Raw genomic sequence first — 22,441 nt, 5'->3', positions numbered from 1 at the left:
GCTTGTACGCACGAAACGGCCGTTGTCCGGAGCTGCTTCCATCCCTCCCAGCAATCTGTTTTTAAAGATGTTCTAATAAAGTGAAACCTTTTACAACAGGGGTAAGTGCGCTCCCTTTTTCTTTTCTTTTTTCTATTGGACTAAGTGCACACTTGCTGGATGCCGCACCCCTTAGTTGATATGAGATACATATGGCTACCCTAACCTTCAGAGTGTGAGGTGGATAACGGCAGTATTGGATTGATATCAGCTGGCAGTGCGGTTTGGTGTTTCTTTTTTGTGCTGGAGACATATTACAAAGTTTCTTATTTGCATGTCTTCTATGGATTTATGTAAGAAAACTTAAAATGAAGGCTATTTTTTAAGAGAATGAGGCTGCGTCGTGATCTAGCACCACATGTCTACACACAGAATCACCAACCTCTGGGCTCCTTGAGGTAGAGACTTGTTATCACACATCTGACTGTCCTGGCCCCACTGGACTTCGGCCACATTGGCGGACAGCTTGTTCTCCTCTATGTAGGCGGTAGGCTTTTTATTTTTGCTCAGGATGCACTCGAAGTCTATAGAAAGCAAGCATCAAATGTTAGGAGAATCACAGTCCAACACCTTCCAAAAACCCTCCCTGGGTCCACTCAGCGAGCTCCTGGTGTGTGCAGTGCTCAGGTCACATCAACAGCCAATTAGTGTCATCAACTTGACCAGAGCCGCTGAGCTCACTTATGGTCAACATAATGGCAACAGCGGCAGAGGCTCAATGCTGGACCTGGGGAGGGTGAGCCAGGCTCACTTTGTTTGTTTTTAAAACAAACTACAATCAATTGGACACTTGTTTTCAAAAGCCGGAAAAACACTTTAAGGGTCCCTTTCCACTTGCGAGGAAAACGGATGCGTGCAATCCGATAAAAAATCGGATTGCACTCTGACCAATGTTATTTAATAGGTGGCTTTTCATTTGCGATTTTTTTCTCAGCCGAAATCGGACTGAGAAAAATCTGGATCGGCTGAGAAAAAAATCGCAGCATGCTGCGTATTGCTGCGATTCTCGGACGAGACTCGCCAATGCAAGTCAATGGGTGCGAGAAAAAAATCGCACCGCACTCGCACCATGCGAGTTCTGTCCGATTATTACGCACCAGTGTCCTTTGAAAAGCCGGTAATTCAGCGCGGTGTACAGTAAAATCACACTGACAGGTTAGAATAGAGTAGATATATACACATAGAATAGGTATATATACATATATATATGTCAGTGAGACACCTATATATGTATATTTATATTTAATGCAGCGCTAGATAGCTTAAAAGCCTCTAATTCAATTGCCGGCTTTTTCCTTCTCCTGCACAAACCCGACATGATATAAGACATGGTTTACATACAGTAAACCATCTCATATCCCTTTTTTTATTACATATTCCTCTTCACTAATGTAACAAGTGTCTGTGTGCACAATTTGGGGGCTCTAGCTATTAAATTAAAGGGTTAAATTGCGGAAAAAATTGGCGTGGGCTCCCGCGCAATTTTCTCCGCCAGAATGGTAAAGCCAGTGACTGAGGGCAGATATTAATAGCCTAGAGAGGGTCCATGGTTATTGGCCCCCCCGTGGCTAAAAACATCTGCCCCCAGCCACCCCAGAAAAGGCACATCTGGAAGATGCGCCTATTCTGGCACTTGGCCACTCTCTTCCCACTCCCTGTAGCGGTGGGATATGGGGTAATGAAGGGTTAATGCCACCTTGCTATTGGAAGGTGACATTAAGCCAGATTAATAATGGAGAGGCGTCAATTATGTCACCTATCCATTATTAATCCAATTGTTGGAAAGGGTTAAAAAACACACACACACACATGATTTAAAAGTATTTTAATGCAATAAACACAGCGGTTGTTGTAATAATTTATTGTTCTCGCAATCCATCAGGAACACCCTCGCTTGGAAAAAATAATAAACGCACAAGATACATACCTTCTGGTGAACCGTCTCCTCCCACGAAGTAATCCATCTGAAGGGGTTAACTAATATTACAGGCAGGAGCCCTGCAAATGCAGCTGTGCTCCGTGCTTGTAATTCCCCAGCGAATGAATGAAATGTAGGTCATTGACCTACATTTCCTTCAGTCGCGGTGATGCGCCCCCTGGTGGATGTCCTCATATGACCTGGAGCGTGGGAAAAAGTTCCCAGGCTGCAGTTCATGAGAACATCCAGCAGAGGGCGCCTCACCGCGACTGAAGGAAATGTAGGTCAATGACCTACATTTCATTCATTCGCTGGGGAATTACAAGCACGGAGCACAGCTGCATTTGCAGGGCTCCTGCCTGTAATATTAGTTAACCCCTTCAGATGGATTACTTCGTGGGAGGAGACGGTTCACCAGAAGGTATGTATCTTGTGCGTTTATTATTTTTTCCAAGCGAGGGTGTTCCTGATGGATTGCGAGAACAATAAATTATTACAACAACCGCTGTGTTTATTGCATTAAAATACTTTTAAATCATGTGTGTGTGTGTGTTTTTTAACCCTTTCCAACAATTGGATTAATAATGGATAGGTGACATAATTGACGCCTCTCCATTATTAATCTGGCTTAATGTCACCTTCCAATAGCAAGGTGGCATTAACCCTTCATTACCCCATATCCCACCGCTACAGGGAGTGGGAAGAGAGTGGCCAAGTGCCAGAATAGGCGCATCTTCCAGATGTGCCTTTTCTGGGGTGGCTGGGGGCAGATGTTTTTAGCCACGGGGGGGGGCCAATAACCATGGACCCTCTCCTGGCTATTAATATCTGCCCTCAGTCACTGGCTTTACCATTCTGGCGGAGAAAATTGCGCGGGAGCCCACGCCAATTTTTTCCGCCATTTAACCCTTTATTTCAGCAGCTACAGCGGCCAAATTTTGCACATACACACTACTAACATTAGTAGTGTGGAATATGCAAAAAAAAATGGGGATATGAGAAGGTTTACTGTATGTAAACCATGTCTCATATCCTGTCGGGTTTGTGCAGGAGAAGGAAAAAGCCGGCAATTGAATTAGCGGCTTTTATGCTATCTAGCGCTGCATTAAATATAAATATACATATATAGGTGTCTCACTGACATATATATATGTATATATACCTATTCTATGTGTATATATCTACTCTATTCTAACCTGTCAGTGTGATTTTACTGTACACCGCGCTGAATTGCCGGCTTTTCAAAGGACACTGGTGCGTAAAAATCGGACAGCAATACGGATGTCATACTGATGTCATACGGATGGTGCGATTAAAAAATCGCATGGCACTCGCATGACACTCGCATGACAATCGCATACGTTCCATCCGTTTTTTCGGTCCAGATTACGGACCGTTTTTTATCTCGCAAGTGGAAAGGGACCCTAAGGGTATGTGCACACATCCGGAAAGTATGCAGAAATTTCCTGAGAAAATCCTGAGGTTTTCCGCAGGAATTCTGCACGCGTTTTTATCGCGTATTTTGCGCGGATTTTTCGCTTTTTTTCCGGAGGTTCCCAATGTAATAATATAGTGGGAAATCCGCTTAAAATCCGCAAAATTAATGAACATGCTGCGTATTTTTCCGCATGCGTTTTTCGCTGAAAAATACGCAACATGTGCACAAAAATTGTGGAAACCATTATAAATGATGGAATGCATATGTATGCGTTTTTTAAGCGTTTTGGTTGCGAAAAAACGTGCAAAAAATGTGCGAATAATCTGGAACGTGTGCACACAGCTTAAAAGGGTTTTTAAAAGTTATCCCCTTTCTATAAAACAGGAGGCAAGTTACTGATCTCTTGGGGGTGTCTGACCGCACTCAGCCATTTCAAGCAGTCCGGTAAAGAATAAAAGGAGTGGGCGACCCCTGCTCAATTACGATTCTGTGCAGAATATTGATTGACTGTATAGACTTTTGTTTTAATTTTTTTTATGGCAACAACCGTATGAAGAACTAAACAAATAAAGGAACTGCGGGCTTTTAGACAACGATCACCAGTGGGTCCTCCGCTAAGAAACGTGATATAATATGAAGTAGATGTGTGTGGAAGTCATCCTGTGATATCATATACTAAAATGCAACTCAAACTGTCCCCACCCTGAATTACATCCCCCCAGGATCTCCCATTGCCTCATATGTCAGTGTTTTGCTTGTGGCTGTGTTGCTTTTATTTGCACAAAAGTTATTAAACAGTCACAATATTTGATGAATTTTGACATATCTTTAAATTATAACATTTCTTTCCAGAGCAGAGCGGCGTTTGTGATTTCTTAGTGCAGCAAAATATATATTTTTTTACATTTCACAATCTTACCTACTGTGTAATAATATGGAGTAGTCACAAACATCTTGGCATAATTAACTCCCCCAAAGAGATCTCCGAGAAATAAGTGGATTTGATGGTATATGGATCTCTTACTGTTACCTTCTGAGCAAAAAAAGAAAACAAACAAAAAACAACTTTTTAATATTCTAAGGATTATTCCTTATTGCATATCCATAAATCGCACAATATACTTTTGCAGTGGAGAATATTAAAGGGATTGTTCACTTTCAGAAAAGTGGACCCCAAACACTCTAAAATAACAAACAGAGCAGGTACATGTCCTCCCCGGTTTCAGTGCCGGTTCCCTCTCGCTGCTCCGGTCTCAGTTTGGGCTGCAGAGATGACGTTATGTCCGACAGCCCAAATCACCGCTGTAGTCAATCACTAAGGCTGGTTTCACACTTGCGTTTTGATCTGCAGCGTTTTAAAAAAAAACGCGTGTGGTGAAAAAACGCATGTAAACGCGGCAAAACACCACGTTTTTTAGACGCATGCGTTTTTGCATGCAGAAAAAAAAACGTGGTGTTTTGCGGCATTTACATGCGTTTTTTCCTGCGTTTGCGTTTTTTAAACGCAGGCTGAGAAGTGTGTGACAGCTGCCAATCATCAAAATCAACTAGAAAACCCACTAAAAACAGAAATAGCTAGGGTTAGGGTTAGGATCCCTAGTAACCCTAGGGATCCTAACCCTAACCCTAGGGATCCTAACCCTAACCCTAACCCTAGGGATCCTAACCCTAAGGGTTAGGATCGTAACCCTAACCCTAAGGGTTAGGGTTAGGATCCCTAGGGTTAGGGTTAGGATCCCTAGGGTTAGGATCCCTAGGGTTACTAACCTAAGGGTTAGGATCCCTAGTAACCCTAGGGTTAGGGTTTTCTTGTTTTTTCTTGTGTTTAGGGTTAGGGTTTTCTTGTTTTTTCTTGTGTTTTTCTATAAAAACGCATGCGTTTTTAACGCAAGCAAACGCATGTGCTTAAAAACGCATGCGTAGACAGCAATGCATTTTTTTGCCGCGAATAAACGCATGCGTTTTTTGCGGGGAAAAAACGCAGCTAGAAATTACTGCAGGTTGCATTTCTGCAAATGAACGCACGCGTCAAAAAACGCATGCGTTGCCAAAAACGCGTCAAAACGCACGCTAAAAAACGCATGCATTTTTTTAATGTTAAGTACAGAAAAAAAAACGCATGCGTTTTTTAGCGCTAAAACGCAGCAGATCAAAACGCAAGTGTGAAACCAGCCTAAGCTCAACGAGGTAGGCGGCAGAGCCTCTGTGCTCAGTGATTGGCTGCAGTGGTGCTGAGCACTGTCAACGCAACATCACTGTTAAAACACTGAGACCAGAGCCTCAGCTGGGAGCCGGCACTGGAATTTGAGCGCTGATTTTTTTTTTTTTTATCATGTGTCACTCAATTTTATTTTTTTTTTTTCTTAAGCATACAAAAACAAACTAACAACTAAATGAATAAAACGAGCCCCGCACCTCTATGCTTCATCTGTCGACAGTATTCTTCATGAAACCATGGGACTTGGTATTCCGGGCACTCGAGACAAACCGCCCGATTTAATTGCATCAGGCGCATTCGTATCTTGGCACTTTTGTCAGGCAGAAAAGCTAAAAAATAATATAATTAGTGAAGAAAGAGAAAATCTACAACACACAGAAATCAAAAGCGTTCCCAACATGTGATACTGAGCCTGCGCCGTACATAGCGGGTGCCAGCGGCGTTACACAGCCAGCACCCGCCTGTAACACTATGACTGGCGCTAGCCTCGATTGCCCACTGTACCCCACCCCCCAAGAGACCATGGGGTGGCCATGGGTTATTAGTGCAGTGGGGGTCTATTAAAGGCTATTATTGTCATCAGTTTAGTAGTCCTGTAAAGTTTTAGGCATCATAGGAGACTAAGATTTTTACTTTGTACTACTATCCAGTTTCAAAATACAAAAAAATCCCAAAATAAAAATTACATTACATTTTATTTATATATATATATATATATATATATATTTTTTTTTTTTTTCTTACATATGTGAACCCTTCTATATAAAAGGTTTTAAGTACCCCAAAATGGTGACAATCTTGTTTGACCTCCCAGAACCATGTATGACCTTGTCAACTGATCGTGCATCTTTATTTCAATGGAGTAAAGGATCAGGTTGGTTGATATCAAAGATCCTCATTTCCCAAACATTTGATAAAAAAAAACAAGGCCTAATACATTGGTTCCAATAATGGAACAATGGGAAAAACAAAACAAAAAACTTCCAGATCTCAGAAAAAGTCACAAACTTAAAAATGTTCATGCACAAAAAGTTCTGATTTTCTTGTTGCCACTGAAATATAAAGAACCTAACCCCCACCATTGGTGAAAAAAAAGAAAAAGGAACTAAAACAAACAAGACAACTATAAACGTTCCGACTTGAAGAGTCACACTGCTGGGTTATTGTTTAAAAAAAACCAAACAACAACAATGGCAGAATTGCGTCTTTTTTTCACCATTTCACTGCTCTTGGAATTTTGTGTGTGCATTATACGGTTAACTGAATTCATTACAATTTGTCTTGTGCAAAAATAACAAATTAATATTGAAAATTGAAAGTAGAATGATAAAAAAAATAAACAGAAAATAAATAATAATTAAAAACAAAACAAAAAAAAATTGCCCAGTTGTGTAAGGGTTAAATAAAAGCTTTATTAAATTTTATAGGGTATTAGGCTTTCTGTGCCGGGTCTCGCACCAGGATGGGTAATGCAGGTAAAGCTGCAAAGAAATATTCGATTTATATTAGCCGACCCTGATGACAGATGTTGGGGAAATGAGGATGGGGCATATTTGCAAAGTGATCCCTTACCCCATTAAAATAAAGATGCACGCTCAGAAGACACGAGCATACATGGTGCTGGGAGATCAGAGAAGACAAAGCCTCTCATATGTACGGCCAGCCTAAGTCCTAGGGGCAACATGAGCAATATAGAACCTAAATGGATAAAGGTGGAGCATTCGCTCACATGACACTTACTGTCCAGTTCGGAATCCAGTTTAGTTAGGAAACGAATATTGAAAATGGCTTTAATCAGATCTTCTGGGAAATACTGTGCAACAGCAAGAGTGAAGCCCACCAGAACCAAGAGATGAGGAGGGAAGGAGTCTGGAAGGTAAAATAACACAACCACTATCTTATACATTTTTTTTTTTCATTCCTGATCTGATATTAGACGAAGCTGAAGTATTAAAGAGTTTTCATTTTTATTTCATAAATCAATAGCACTCATAAAAATAAGTCTTATCAGACAAATCGGCTTTTTTTTTCCTCTCCTCCTGGACTGATCTTTCACGCTCAGTTCATGAGTAAAATCTTCCATTACTGAGATAGGAGACAGCTGGTGCTCATAAAGTTCCATGGAGAAGTGTAACTGATGATTCAGAAGAACTTACAGCGGAAAGTCTGTGTCCGTCTCCACCTCCTCTCCATAGAATTTTATAAGCACCAACCTATCTCACAGTAATGGGAAAATCTGTCTATATAGAGAATGGAGATTGAAAGGAGGGGAAGTAGCACATTTCTCTCATAGAATATATTACAAAATCGCCAGTCACTCTTTAAGAATAAGGTATGTTAGCAGGAGGAGGAATCAGCCCGACCCCTCTGGGCAAATTCCATTCATTTTTACGGATCTGTTCACATCTGCACCGGCGGCTCGGCTACTGGTTACGGAGTCTTTAATGGAAAAGATACTGCTGTCAGAAACCAATGGGAAATGACAGCCGCCGCTGGGATCAGATGACACAGAGGTGAACGGAGCCTTATGGAATGTGTCTGTTTCCTAGGGCTTAAAATGCGTAAATGCGGCGATGTCACTCAGCTACAATACCTTCATTTTCTTTGTGAAAAAGGAAGAAATAGATTAGAAAATGGTAGAATTCTTGTGCAGAACATGTTTTTTTTCGTTTGTTTTTTTTAAGGGGAAGCGGTGTAGAGCAATGACTGCTGTACGTGGCGGCCTGTATTCTGATGATAGTTTGGACAGCGGCAGGGAAAAGAAATAATCTGCAGCTCAGGATCATAATATGGGATGACGTAGCAACTTTATTAAAATTATTTTAGACAAGGTCCCAATCCATAAAGATAAGGAAATTATAACATTAGGGCTACATTTTTTAGATGAAAACGGGACAATTCTTTTTTTTTCTCTTTTCTTCACTTGCCCGTGTGACCACAGTCTATGATATGGGAAATTCATCACTGAAATTCTGATGTGATTATCTGCACAATAACCACAATGTACTAAAAATAATAAAAAAAAGTTGTGGGGTTTAGGTTTTCTAATCTGCAGCTTGTTAATGATAATGTGGAATTTTTTGCATATTTTCACTTTTTGCAACGCGGAGGCGGAAATCACAGTAAGGCCGGCCTCACACTTGGCGTAAGACAATACGCCACGTATTATACGTCCGTACTACGGCCGTAATACAGAGAAATGTTCCCAAAATAGTGATCCGTAGTCAGGGTGTGTCAGCGTATTTTACGCATGGCATCCTCCGTATGTAATCCGTATGGCATCCGTACTGCGAGATTTTCGCGCAGGCTTGCAAAACCGACATCTAATGGATTTATGTGCTCAAATGTTCGGGAAAACATATATACAGTATATATATATATATGTCATTGAGACACATATATATATATTCTGTATTTAGATTTCATTCAGCGCGATATCTGTGAACAGCCGGTAATTCAATTGCCGGCTTTTCATTTCTCCTGCACAAACCCGACATGATATGAGACATGGTTACATACAGTAAACCATCTCATATCCCCCTTTTTTTTGCATATTCCACACTACTAATGTTAGTAGTGTGTATGTGCAAAATTTCAGCGCTGTAGCTGCTGAAATAAAGGGTTAAATGGCGGAAAAAATTGGCGTGGGCTCCCGCGCAATTTTCTCCGCCAGAATGGTAAAGCCAGTGACTTAGGGCAGATATTAATAGCCAGGAGAGGGTCCATGGTTATTGGCCCCCCCCCGTGGCTAAAACATCTGCCCCCAGCCACCCCAGAAAAGGCACATCTGGAAGATGCGCCTATTCTGGCACTTGGCCACTCTCTTCCCACTCCCTGTAGCGGTGGGATATGGGGTAATGAAGGGTTAATGCCACCTTGCTATTGGAAGGGGACATTAAGCCAGATTAATAATGGAGAGGCGTCAATTATGACACCTATCCATTATTAATCCAATTGTTGGAAAGGGTTAAAAAACACACACACACATGATTTAAAAGTATTTTAATGCAATAAACACAGCGGTTGTTGTAATAATTTATTGTTCTCTCAATCCATCAGGAACACCCTCGCTTGGAAAAATAATAAACGCACAAGATACATACCTTCTGGTGAACCGTCTCGTCCCACGAAGTAATCCATCTGAAGGGGTTAACTAATATTACAGGCACGAGCCCTGCTAAATGCAGCTGTGCTCCGTGCCTGTAATCCCCGGCAAATGAATGAAATGTAGGTCATTGACCTACATTTCCTTCAGTCGCGGTGATGCGCCCCCTGGTGGATGTCCTCATCTGACCTGGAGCGTGGGAAAAAGTTCCCAGGCTGCAGTTCATGAGAACATCCAGCAGGGGCGCCTCACCGCGACTGAAGGAAATGTAGGTCAATGACCTACATTTCATTCATTTGCCGGGGATTACAGGCACGGAGCACCGCTGCATTTAGCAGGGCTGTGCCTGTAATATTAGTTAACCCCTTCAGATGGATTACTTCGTGGAGCCGGAACTTATTCGGCTCCTTCTTAGGCACCACCCCAAGCGGGGAAACAATTACGTCAGCCATAGGCAGCGAACTAAACGGCCCCGCCATTCTTCCCAATTCAACCTCTTTTGCCAGCTTAGCCGAAACAATCTCCGAATGCAAACTAGCCGATCTCAAGTTTTTCGTAGAAAAAGGGACAACATGCGTCGGGTGAGGGATCTTAAACCCCTCAAGAAAACCTTCTCTAATAACCTCTGCCTTGAGAGAATCCGGGTATCTATTTAGATAGGGGGCCATCTTTTGAAGCCTCACCGGAGTCTCCCCCTTGACCGCCACCCACGGATGGCTTGCCCCGTGATTTCTTAAAACATTTAGCGGCCCCATGTGAGGCCCCGCTACAGTGGGAGCACACATGTTTAAACTTACAGGTTGCGCCAAACTTACACTGGCCGTCGTTAAACTGCCAGCATGTCCCCGTCTTTTCCTTAGCCTGTGACCCCTGACCTCCTCCACCTTGTCCTGACTGCTGACCGCTACCCCCTCCGCCCCCTTGAAAGGACTGCCCGTAACGCACCGGTGCCATAACCTTCAACCACAATCCAATGTCCTTTTGATCCCATCTTATCTCGGGCCTCATCGCCTTGCGCTGCCTGAACTGTTCATCGTATCGCAGCCAAGCCTGGCCCCCATAGGTACGATGCGCTTCACCAATAGACTCCAAATAACAGAAAAGGCCCGAGCAATTCTCTGGGGCTTTCTCCCCTATCACGCTCGCCAGAATGTTAAATGCCTGCTGCCAGTTAACAAATGTCTGAGGAATAAGGCGCCAACGCCTCTTTTCCTCCTCCTCCTTTTTACTATCATCTTTCTTTCCTTTATCCAAATTAAATTTTTCTAAAGGAAGGAGAGAGAAAATCTCGACGTATTCGTCTTTCCAAATCTTTTCCTTCACCTCCTTCTTCAAATGGGCCCCCAGCGGGCCCTCAAAGCACACAAAAACCTCACCTTTTGCCCTATCATCTAACTTGACGGTATCGCCCCTCCCCGTTTCGGTTTGTACCGACACCGACACACCGGCCGCTGAGGACAGCGGCCCGCTAACGGAACTTGCAATCTCGCTCGGACCCCCAACTCCACAACCGGCAACCGACACCCAAGCCCCAGCGGGCGACGCTCGGGCACTATCCGCAACCCCGCCATCCAATCTTCTCAAGATCTGTGACATACCCGCCAAAAGTTCTCTAATACCCGGAACCTCACCACCACCCCCACTCCGCTCAACAGACCCCGAAACACCCGCCACCGGAAAAGGACTGGACATATACTCACGGGGCTGCGCAGGTGCTGTGTCCCCACCAGCCGTGCCTCCTGAAGCCTGCCGATCGCTTTCGTCACGATGCTCGCTCCCTGAGTCGTCGCTGTTGCTCCTCTGCCCCAGGCCCGCGCCCCTGGCCTCCACGTCACCAGGGGGGACCGAGACTGGCGAAGGCGACCGCTCCCTCGACCTCCTGCTGGACCTGGATCTGGCAGCTTGCATAAGTCCCCTGGGTGCCGCAGCCGGACCATCCGCTCTGTGCGCCGCTCCTGCGCTGCCTCGACCACGTGCTCCTTGCCGCGGTGATGCCACTGGCCTGGCCACCATCCTGCTGCGCCGTCCTGTCCCAGAGCCAGGTGCACCGTGCGGCAGAGGTCTAGGTGCACCCGCCGCAGTACTTCCCGGGTCCCGGCTCCTGTCAGCTGCTGCCGCTGCTGCGCTCCTACCGCGCACCGTCCCTGGAATCACCGCCGCTGGAGCAGCTCCCCGGCGGGTCTGGAGTGCAGATGTCGGCGCTGCAGCGCTCCCGCGCTCCCTGCCAGGCCGAACCGGAAGTGCGGCCATAACATCCGGTGAAGCGCCGGCGTCCTGCCGCGCCTGCCCAGCTCCCGCAGCGCCTCGTCGTCTCGCGCCGGCAGGGCCGCCGAGTGGATTCCTGCCGGAGGGGGGGGCGGGCGGTGTGGCTGCGCCGCGTCCCCCAGCCCCCGCAGGGTCCCGTGAGGGGCTCCGCGGCCTGCGCCTGCCGTGCGGTGTGGTATCCGGGGACAGCCTCTCGGGCGGCCTCGACCTCCTGGAACTCCGGCCCCGGCTCCCGCTGTCCTGGCTGTCACTGCCTCCTAGCAGCCCAGTGAGCTGCTCTTCAAGCCATCCGGCCCTCCTGGATCTTGCCTCTCTGCGAAGCCGAGCGACCAAGCTGTCTACCGCGGCCATGGTGAGTAACGCTGCGGCAGCTGGTCCACTCACTTTGGCTGTCTCTAACTGACTGACCCCCTTTCCCGCACTTTTCCCAGGTCCCCCCCTCCCAATCCCATAGAATTCCCCGCCCCATTTGCTATCCACCAATCCTGAGCCTCCCATTCTAACTTTTTAAAAGAAAATTACTACCCTGCTCCCCATGGCAACGCAGTCATGTGGGGGCTTCCTTTTAGCTGCGCCCCATACAGCCCCCCCTCTATAGACTTGCATCAGAGAATTTGATCCATGATTCAGATCAAAAGTGGCCATATCTCAGTTTGGTTTTTTGCAGGCACTGCAAAAAAGCAAAACATACATGTAAACAGCCCCATAGACTATAATAGGTACATGATCTGTGAGAAACACTGAGAACATGTATGAAAAAAACCAGACGTCTGAGACCTAAGGGCGCAGTCAGACGACCATATAAATTGGACTGTGATTGGACCACAATGCAAAGACTGTCCAGCGGCTCTACCGACCTGAGCATGATGGCTGTACAGGAAAACATGAAGCGGTCACGCTCAGGTCGGGAGAGCCGCCGGCCAGTCTGTGAATTGTGGTCCGATCACAGTCCAATTTATTCGGTCATCTGATTGTGTCCTAAGAGTACAAGTATTGACTGGTAGAACAGTAACACCAAATCCTTCATTTAAAGGAATTGTCTCATCTATAGTGGCCAAAAGTGCTTGTAAAAACAATTTACTTCTTACTTTAAAATCCTCTCCGTTTGCAATAATGGAAGGAGTTTTAATTCTATAGTTTACTGCTCATTGTTTAGGTTACCAGCCACTCCTGCAGCTTGTCAGAAGTGTCCAGTTTCCCAGACAAGCAGCATGCACATCTGCCTCTGCAGGCCATCTGGACCTTAGGAGCGCACCACTGTCCCCTGTCCCCTTACCCCATTGCAAGCGAAAAATCGGGAGGCAGGGGAGATGGGTGCTACCAAAGATACATGATGAGAGAATCCCTTTAAGGATTTCCTGGAGGAATAACAGAGGAACAACAATGAAAAGATGCCCCAGAATAATTATTACATGGGGGTACTATAGTGTAACACACAGGACTGGTGCTCTTTAAGCCGCCCCTAGACAGCTGTCAGGTGCACGCACTGAATAGACCTTTGGCCACCAGATGTTTAGTTTGGGCCAGTGACTGGCCTTCCAATCTGAACCCACGGGGCTTCTACCTTTGTGACATTCTCCATGGTGACTTCTGCGATCTTGTCCAGAACCGGAGGACACAGAGTATTACAGTAACTAATAACCAGCGCCAGAAACGGTGCGTTCCTCCAGGTGACCTGGTGCAGCAGGCGCTGGCAGGTGAGCAGGATGTCGTCTATCAGCATATTCTGCAGCCACTGCCCGTTCATCACGTACGTCAGCTCATTCAACAGATGATCAATGTCGTCCATATTCTTCACTCTCTCCAGTCCGTATCGGCTCACTTTATGGAGGAGTTTCTCATACATCCCGGATTTATTCTGCCTGGACAGCTGGGCGGGCTGTAACCACCGGATGACGCTGTTCGCGATGCTATTCAGGTCGCTGAGGTCACACTGGGGAATGACGTCGTCAATCTTTCTAAGGACGGCTTCATCCACTCTAGTAAGGGTCAGCAGCGACAGTGACCTGGTCATCATAACCACCATAGATGGGACATGAGACGTCTTCATAAAGCTACGGGAAGGGACATTTCAGGCACCAAAAACAAGTCACCATCTCAGAATCAAATCATTTATACATGTGACAAAGGGAACAAAAAGAAGCCACCAAAACCCTCAAAACACATTAATGTGGGCTTTATTTTTGTGGTTTCCCCAGGCAAAAGATAAAATAAAAGGTCCATAGAACAAAAATGTCACGTATTTATTAAAAACAAACAAAAAAAAAAACACTTTGTGATGAGTGTCACTCCAAAATTACTAATTAAAATAAGCCTTATAAAATAGTCCTTATACAACCCATATGTTTGTAGTAATAAACTATTATTGTTGAGCATATTTATGTTAAAATCCGGGTGTCCGTTGTTGGCACGGCCAAGATATTTTTTTGCCTCCTGTGTTGATTGACAGCGCTCGCTTGGGGAAAGCACACAATGTAGCAGCAGGAGCCAGCGCACGCACTCACAGATCTCTCTCCTCTCTGCTGCGGCCATGCGATTTTCCTCCCTCTTCTTTCTTTAACGCTTCTTGCTCGCCACACTTCTGCATCTTTCCGTGGAGCGAGCAGCCACAGCAGAGGAGAGAGGTCAGTGAGCGCGGTCGGTGAGCGCGCACAGGCCTCTGCAGTTACACTGTGCGCATGCACGCTGGAGGACTCCCCAATGTCACCTTGACCAGTAGCGGACATACCATTGGTGCAACCAGTGCAGCCGCACAGGGGCCCGAGAGGTCCGGGGGCCACTGCTTTCCCCAAACCAGGTGGCATTGTGCATTATAAGGAGCTCTCCGGCTGCAGATGGTCCATATATTGTTCTTGCACAGGGGCCTCTGCTGTCTGTGTCCGCTCCTGGCCCTCACGGTATACCAGTCGTATGTTTGTATTCTTATTAGTGACCTTGTCTTACCCACATGGTAAACCCAGCGCCATTCTAATAGGGCCGTCCACATGTCCCTTTAACCCGATTACTCGCCACACATGCATGGAAATTGCACTTACGCAGTTAGACGTTTTTGTAGATCCGCAAACGGTTGATAGTTTTGGCAGGGCAGGCAAACCACGGCATCTGTGAGCTTACATAGATACAGGCGATGGTAATGATCCAGATTGTCCTGGATGGCGGAGCAGATCCTGAACGGAGAGAAAAAGATCACACGTCATCAAGCAACATAACGAGACTCCATCCACAGCCGTGCCACGTCCTCATCCAGAAGGGACGCTCCCACACAGTGTGCCGTGTGTGGCAGAACAAATTTCACCCGGACCACAAGCCCCACTGACGTACATATGGGTTTTTGTAACTTTGATGGCAAAAACGACACAACACACTGCGCCAGTGTCATCAATAAGTTAGGAAACGGCCGACAGAGTCTCTAATAAGTGGTGGACGCTCCTTGCTCCACTGTAAAGATGCTTCAAGAATGTGCACCATATAAAATGGTTCATAGGTTTGTAAAGGCCCCATATACCGTGAGGGTCGGCCAAGCGTTCATCTGGCCATCAGCTCGCTCTCACTCTATTCCCCCCATGGACATGAATGCTCAGTAGGGTGGCTCATGCATTGAGGAGTGGAGAAATCCACCATCGGACTCATCGGTCTGTACATCAAAGGGATCAGGCAAAAAAAAAAATAAAACCTCTCAGTACTTATTTGCTAGGAGGAGAATACTAAGAGCCTGAAATGGCTGATTACAGGGAACAACAGCTTGCATCCATCTGAACAGTAAATGGAAATATGGCAGGATTCAGACATCCATATATTATGATCCAGGTATGGACCGAATTGGCCGAGGATCTCCTGGCCTCACACATGTATATTTGGGTCAGCAGACCCTCGCTGGGGTGCAGCCCGTACCCGGACCGTGATAATATGGACAATATCAGATTGGACAGGAAGGATCCAGCTCCAAACCATTCACGGCTTAGAGAATCCACTTACTTCTGAATGAGGATTGGGTTCTTGCACTCGGCCTCCGCCATGGTCTCCAGCACGTACACCAGACTGATGTGATGGATCTTACCTGCCAGTATGACAAGGTCGTCTTCAAGCCTGGAGGGAACAAAGGAGCTCAAACCTTTACAAATCCAACATTTGGCAATTGTTTCCAGTACTGAATTCCTAGATTAGACTACAAAATAATCAGGAGCTTCCTCTAATTAGGGAATACGAGTTCTATTTGAGTATTATCATTGCATTATGGGATTTTTTCTGTTGGTTCAGGGCTGATACGTAGTATCCCTTTAAGGGGCCGATACATCACATCCCTTTAAGGGGCCCACTCACCTATTTCTTATCTCTTGAGAAGCCATCGGAAATAAGGCACAAAATATTTTTCCGAAATGATCCGCATTATTCCATAGGTTTGATATTTCGAGCAGAGACAATTTTGCCATCACCTGAAACTCGTACTGCTTGAAAGCCATTTGCCGGTAGAGGCCGCTGACGATGCACATGGTGTCCGTGCTCATTTTATTCTTGTCCCGCACAAAAATCTGATTGCATTTATCCAAGAGGGGCTGGTAGTCATACTTCATAAGGCACAGAAACTGGACGACCCGGCGCACGCTGTGCACATCTATGTAGTTATCCCCCTCCATTAAGGATTCTGCCTTGCTGATCAGTCGGTGCTGCAACCGCTTAGAGGTGACCGGGAATGTCTTCATCATAAGACTGGACAGGTATCTGGAAAAGGATTAAAAAGGATCATGAATGTGATCTATAGCACATATGAAGTGTGTGATATAGAGAGTGGCTTGCAAAATGAGTTAACTGAGAGTCCATCAGTGAGCTTATCCTGACACCCTACGCAGAAAGCAGCCAATCAGAGGTGTGGGCCGGGTTATACAGAGCTCAGTATTTAGAGCACTGCAAGATCTGCAGCAGAGAAAACAGGAACTTTATCAAAACTACAGCAAGCAGCCCAGTAAGTGACACATCGCTGGAATCAGAGTCTCTGCCCCTCCATCATACTGCACTCAGATGGGTCAAAATCAGACATAACCCACATTTTTTCCCGCAGAGTCCGATAAAAAGATTAAATAAATTTTGGACATGTGCACAGCCCTATTGAATATCATAGTTACGAGCGCTACAAGTGAAAACTACACATAGCACTCATCTGAGAAAATTCGTCTTATGCACGAGCCCAAATAGCAAGTTAATCAAACTAATCTCCCTGCTCTAAGTATCAGCAGAGAGGTAACGCGGGATCGGCATTGGCTTCAGCAGGGAAGTTATACTTATTTTGTTATTTTACAGCATTTCCAGATTTGGCTTTTTTAAAAAAAAACAAAAAACAGTTAAGCACATTAATTTTTTTCCCTTTTCAGCATTCTAGAATTTTTTTTTCATTGTTTTCATTCGCGTGTCACCACAGGTCAATATGGTCTTATTTTTGTAGACAAGTACTATTTTGCCTTACGCATTTATTAGTAATATTTTTAACATCAGACAGTAAATGGAAGTCTTAGGGTATGTGTCCACGGTCAGGTTTGCTTCAGGCTTTGGTCAGGATTTTATGCAGGTAAAATCCTGACCAAAAATGCACCTGAGGTCACTGGCAGGTCACCTGCGGTGTTCCTGCGTGTTTTGCTCATAGTAGCAACATGCTGCGTTCTGAAAAAACGCTCCGCATGTGCGTTTTCGCAGGAAAAACGCATGCGTTTTTTAATGCACAGTGGAGACGGGATTTCATTAAATCCCCTCCACTATGCTGTAACATCTGGACGCTGCGTTTTTGATGCTGCGGCTCAGCGCTGCGTCAAAAACGCAGCGTTTCCTGAACGTGGATACATACCCTTACATTTAAAAAATGATGTTTTATTTTTGTTATTTTTTTTTTTTTATTAGTGTGTGGGGTGATGACATTGAAGGATAGTTGCACCAGTCTCTGCCTATAGAAATCCATGGGTGAAAAAGAAATTAAAACAAATATACATATGCAAGATTCAGTAGAAAAATAACAACAAGGCTGGAATTTGGGGGCGTGTCCTATTAGAACACCAGAGGCAGAGCTGACGGAGCCAAGATGGCTGCTCCCATGAGCTGTATTTACCACGACTTTGGCGGAACTAAAATGACTGTTTAACAGTCCTATTGCTTCCAAAGGTAATTTATTGTATATTTAGTTATATGTGCTATCTCTCCGCTGTAAAATAACTTGATATGTTTGACAGTGATGCGTCCACTTTAAGGGGTCAATGGGGACCACTCCTCGTTAGCTTCTTAAAGGAAACCTGTCAGGTCACTCAGGACTCGCAAACTGCTGACATGATGATTTACTTGCCATAATCCAGCAATAAAATCATGCCCTTCCTGTAGCATAAAGTTATGCATATCCTCCACATTTGTATTGCCCTCATTCACTATCCGGATAGTTCTATGAAAACAACACCTCTGGTCAGAGATAACTCACATCCTGAGGAGGAGTTTTCCCCTTTGGAGTCGACCCATCACCAAACATATCAGGTTATACTACAATAGGGAAGTAGTAGATATAAGTAAATAGGAATAAATTACCTTTGGAAACATAAGGACTGTGAAGACAATTATTTCAGCTCTGAGAGAGCCACTGTGACCTGACAGGATCCCTTTAAATCACTTCCAGTAGTCTTAGATACTGGTGACCGCTTACCTAATATTTTGTATGTTCTCCAGGCCCGTGTTCAGGGCATTGGCTACCTTTCCCATTAACGGACTGCTGCCCAGATCTAGTTTTTCCAAACAAACTGAGAATTTCGACAACGTCTCCGGTTCAAACCTGAAACAGGTAAAAACATACAATCAATCATATAAATACAAAATAACAAACAATGCGCCATACAGTTATATAGGATAAAATCCAAAAGATTTCTTTATAAAAAAGTAATTTATTGATCTAACTTTTTAGGTTTCGTTTTTCCAGTCCGCAGTTGCAAAAGTGCAGGACTCCACTGTCCTGGCTGTGCATCTTGTCTCATGTTTACGATGCTACAATGAAATGCTATGACGTGTATACTAGTGGGAGAAGAGGGATACAATGCGGAAAACCTTTGGGCAACACACAGCATGACGAACCTCAAGAGCCAAAGAGCTAATGCTGGGCAACTAAATGGCAAAATGGCTGCTGGGATTGGTAATCAAACATTCCACCAGCCTTACTTTTCCAGTCTTCTCCAGCCTTCCATTAGCAGCTGCTGCACCAAAGAGTCGTGCGCTTCCACATTAAACCTTGAAATACAGAATACAACAATGGTAAACGAGATGCAACATAAGGACCGAGCAATGGAGCAAGTGGCTCGTACCTTATAACGGCATACAGCGTATTCACCAGGGTGGTGTCGCTCATAAAGTCAATTTTATTTTCTGCCAGGATCCGAAGAGCAATAAATTCCGGGTGATTTCGGACGGTTTCATGATTTGCGTTTGCACTCGGCTTCCCCTTCTGAAGCTCCCATAATGTATTGATGGCGCAACCCACATGATGTACTGTAAGCTTAGACTTATGGATGCCAACGAGTTGAAAAATCTGGAATTGGTTTGTGCTAGTCATCAACTGATCCAGGAGCGGATCCGAACTGATACTACGCATCTGAAAGAAGCGCAGAGAAAGAGGCAAAGCCCTCCTCCAGCAGAACATGTCTGGACTGTACGAAAGGCTTAGGACCTTAGAGAAATAAAAATATTCTATGTCTTTTCTTCCAACATCTTCTTAGAAAGTGGATATTCCTCTCTCCGGAGAAGATCTTGTTACTTCAAGATATGATAAGACACTTTGATTAAAGCCATCTGTAAAGGAAGAGATAAAAAAGGAATAATAATAATAGTGGACCCACAACTTATATGTAAGGCTGTGTTCTTTCCACATACAGATTATACAATCAGCATTTTAACATACTTATTATATGGTATTGGTATACAGGGGGTGCAGAAGTCGGTGTACAGTTTAAATAATAGTTGAATGTTATCAATTGTGCATGATTTTCTTAAACAAACCTCATTTTTTATAACTTCCCAAATAAAAATCAAGTCAATCTGGGTAAGGTCTGGTGACCCTTCTGGCCATGCAACCGGCAGGACAGCATCTACCTATCCACATAGTATAAAAATAATAATATGAATAGACATTTATGCCAGCATATGCACCCCTGTATATTAGAATATGAAGCTTAAAGTTATTTGTCCAGAGCATTTTTTAGCATCTGGTGATAAAAACAAACCTATTGAGGCATAAGGACATCAAAGAAGATCGCACCCTACCCTCCCTTTGAATGATCGGGTGGAGAACGTGTCAGACCCATTTCATCCATGTAATTACATGGTGAGTTTAAAGGGTGATTTCTAGTTTAGTAAATCGTCCCCTCTTCTAAAGATAAGGGTTGACTTACTGGCTGCTGGAGTCCCAACTTCTCATACCCCAAAAAAATCTCCAAAAAAGAACACTGGAGCTTATAAACCAAGCTTAGCACTCAGCTATTTCCAGCAGTCCCATACACAATGAATGGTGCGGAGGTTGAGCATGTGCACCTACCGCTCATTTCGAGATTGGACTATGCCAAGCCTCGTTCCCTTTATCAAGAGCCCCATCCTCAGGATCGCCAGGGATCCTAGAACCCCAAAGACCAGCATGCTATGGGAAGGAATAATGCAATATCTTTGGAATGTTTAAAGCCTTAAACTTACACTTCTGCCCAGTAAGAAGGAGAGTGATCTTTAGTATCATAATCAGCCCGCCTTATACAGTGGTGGTATATAACTAGGATATGTCACCTATGCCGATTGCCTGGAGGTGAAGTCACTGGGACCCCTACAGAATGCTAGGAAAGCACTGAGCCATTTTATTTATAGTAATCCTTGCTGGCTTTCTTCGGGTTACCATTAAAAGAAACCTGTCGCTTGATTTATGCTGCCCAAACAATAGGCAGCATTAATCAGAGCCTGGCTGCCTGATTACAGCCAGTGATATTTTTTTCAGAGATAATATACTTTAAAGATCCGGCCGTGGACCATAGCAATAGAGAAACCAAGTCCAGAAAGTCCAAGTGCCACAGCAGGTGATTGACGGGTCCCACGACTGCGAATCACCTGATGCAGTGCTGCAAAATACCAAGAAGAGTCAGACTAGTCTCACATCCAACTATGGTCCTCAGCTGAAGACCATGGCTCGGTCTGCCTATGGTGAAAGACCTGAAGAGAGAAAATACAAGAGGTGCTCCCTGTGTAACACTGTGGGCAACAGGTCAGGGCTAGTGATGAGCGAATATACTCGTTACTCGAGATTTCCCGAGCATGCTCGGGGGTCCTCCGAGTATTTTTTAGTGCTCGGAGATTTAGTTTGCCTCACCTCAGCTGAATGATTTACATCTGTTAGCCAGCATAAGTACATGTGGGGGTTGCCTGGTTGCTAGGGAATCCCCACATGTAATCAAGCTGGTTAAGAGATGTAAATCATTCAGCTGCGGCACGAAAAACTAAATCTCCGAGCACTAAAAAATACTCAGAGGACCCCTGAGCGTGCTCGAGAAATCTCGAGTAACCAGTATATTCGCTCATCACTAGTCAGGGCAAGTCAGAGGGTTGGTCGCTCATCTGAACAGGTTGTGTGCGGCACAACTATGTAAAGAGTTAGATATTATCCAATATCCGCCGTATGCAGACCAAATGGAAAGAGGACACAACAAGGAAAGGAAAGATCAGTGAGGTGGATCCCGGAACAGAGGATAAATAAAAATGTTTGCGTAGAACCTACTCCTCCCTTAAGCATACCTGAGGATTAACCTTAGTAGCAGCAGCGCCCGGGATCCACTGCACTCCTCTCTACTTTAATGGTGAAAGATCTATAACATGAAACTGTCTTCCACAACCTCACCTTTGTATAGAGTTCGGCTGTTCTTCGCCCAGTATTAAGCCTCCTACACAGCTGTTTCTGTTTCAGTCAACGACTGTATTTTAACCTTCCTATGTAAATGATGATCATTCCCCCCCGTTTTGTATAATGGTTTATACACCCGGCTATAATCCTACATCATCCATGACTTTGTGCGAGTGTACACAGAAGAATACGTTCTTTGATGCGATTTCGAAGGATGCCGAATCCTGATTTGATTTCCTTCTTTTTCATTCTCTTTGCATTTTGTTCATTTATAATAATAAAGTATCAACACTTCTATTTATTAAAGCATTCTAACTTTGCAGTATTTCTTTCACACACGTCTAAAACTCTTAAAAATCACAACTAAATTCTCCCAGCGATTCCTACTGGCCACCGACCGCGAGCGGTCTGACGAATCAGCAAAAGGCAAAGCGCTGGAAATTTAGCTCGCGGCGCCTACGTCTAATAACGCCATTTTTGAAGTCCTTATGACATTTAATTGTATTGAATTGTTATTGTTACTAATTATTATTATTATTATTATTATTATTATTGTTATTAATTATTGTTAC

At 44.6% G+C, this 22,441-nt stretch overlaps 1 protein-coding gene across 1 annotated transcript in view; it reads right to left on the bottom strand.

The window, feature by feature from the left end:
- LOC143786276 (FAST kinase domain-containing protein 1, mitochondrial-like) overlaps positions 1-22,441 on the bottom strand; it is a 44,522-nt gene that overhangs the window by 4,915 nt on the left and 17,166 nt on the right. The window contains exons 3-14 of the mRNA XM_077275553.1: positions 19,303-19,786; positions 19,160-19,228; positions 18,654-18,779; positions 16,304-16,702; positions 15,959-16,069; positions 15,019-15,150; positions 13,537-14,037; positions 11,419-12,317; positions 7,354-7,482; positions 5,811-5,942; positions 4,315-4,428; positions 422-563 (exon numbers count right to left, since the gene is read on the bottom strand). Coding sequence (XP_077131668.1) covers positions 422-563; positions 4,315-4,428; positions 5,811-5,942; positions 7,354-7,482; positions 11,419-12,317; positions 13,537-14,037; positions 15,019-15,150; positions 15,959-16,069; positions 16,304-16,702; positions 18,654-18,779; positions 19,160-19,228; positions 19,303-19,637 — 3,089 coding nt within the window. The 5' untranslated portion in view covers positions 19,638-19,786. The remainder of the gene's footprint in view (positions 1-421; positions 564-4,314; positions 4,429-5,810; positions 5,943-7,353; positions 7,483-11,418; positions 12,318-13,536; positions 14,038-15,018; positions 15,151-15,958; positions 16,070-16,303; positions 16,703-18,653; positions 18,780-19,159; positions 19,229-19,302; positions 19,787-22,441) is intronic.

This window comes from Ranitomeya variabilis, chromosome 7 (genome assembly GCF_051348905.1).
Source record: "Ranitomeya variabilis isolate aRanVar5 chromosome 7, aRanVar5.hap1, whole genome shotgun sequence".
Classification (NCBI taxonomy): Eukaryota; Metazoa; Chordata; class Amphibia; order Anura; family Dendrobatidae; genus Ranitomeya; species Ranitomeya variabilis.
The sequence above is the reverse complement of the archived record's forward strand: the minus strand, read 5'-3'. Positions and strand labels throughout refer to the sequence as shown.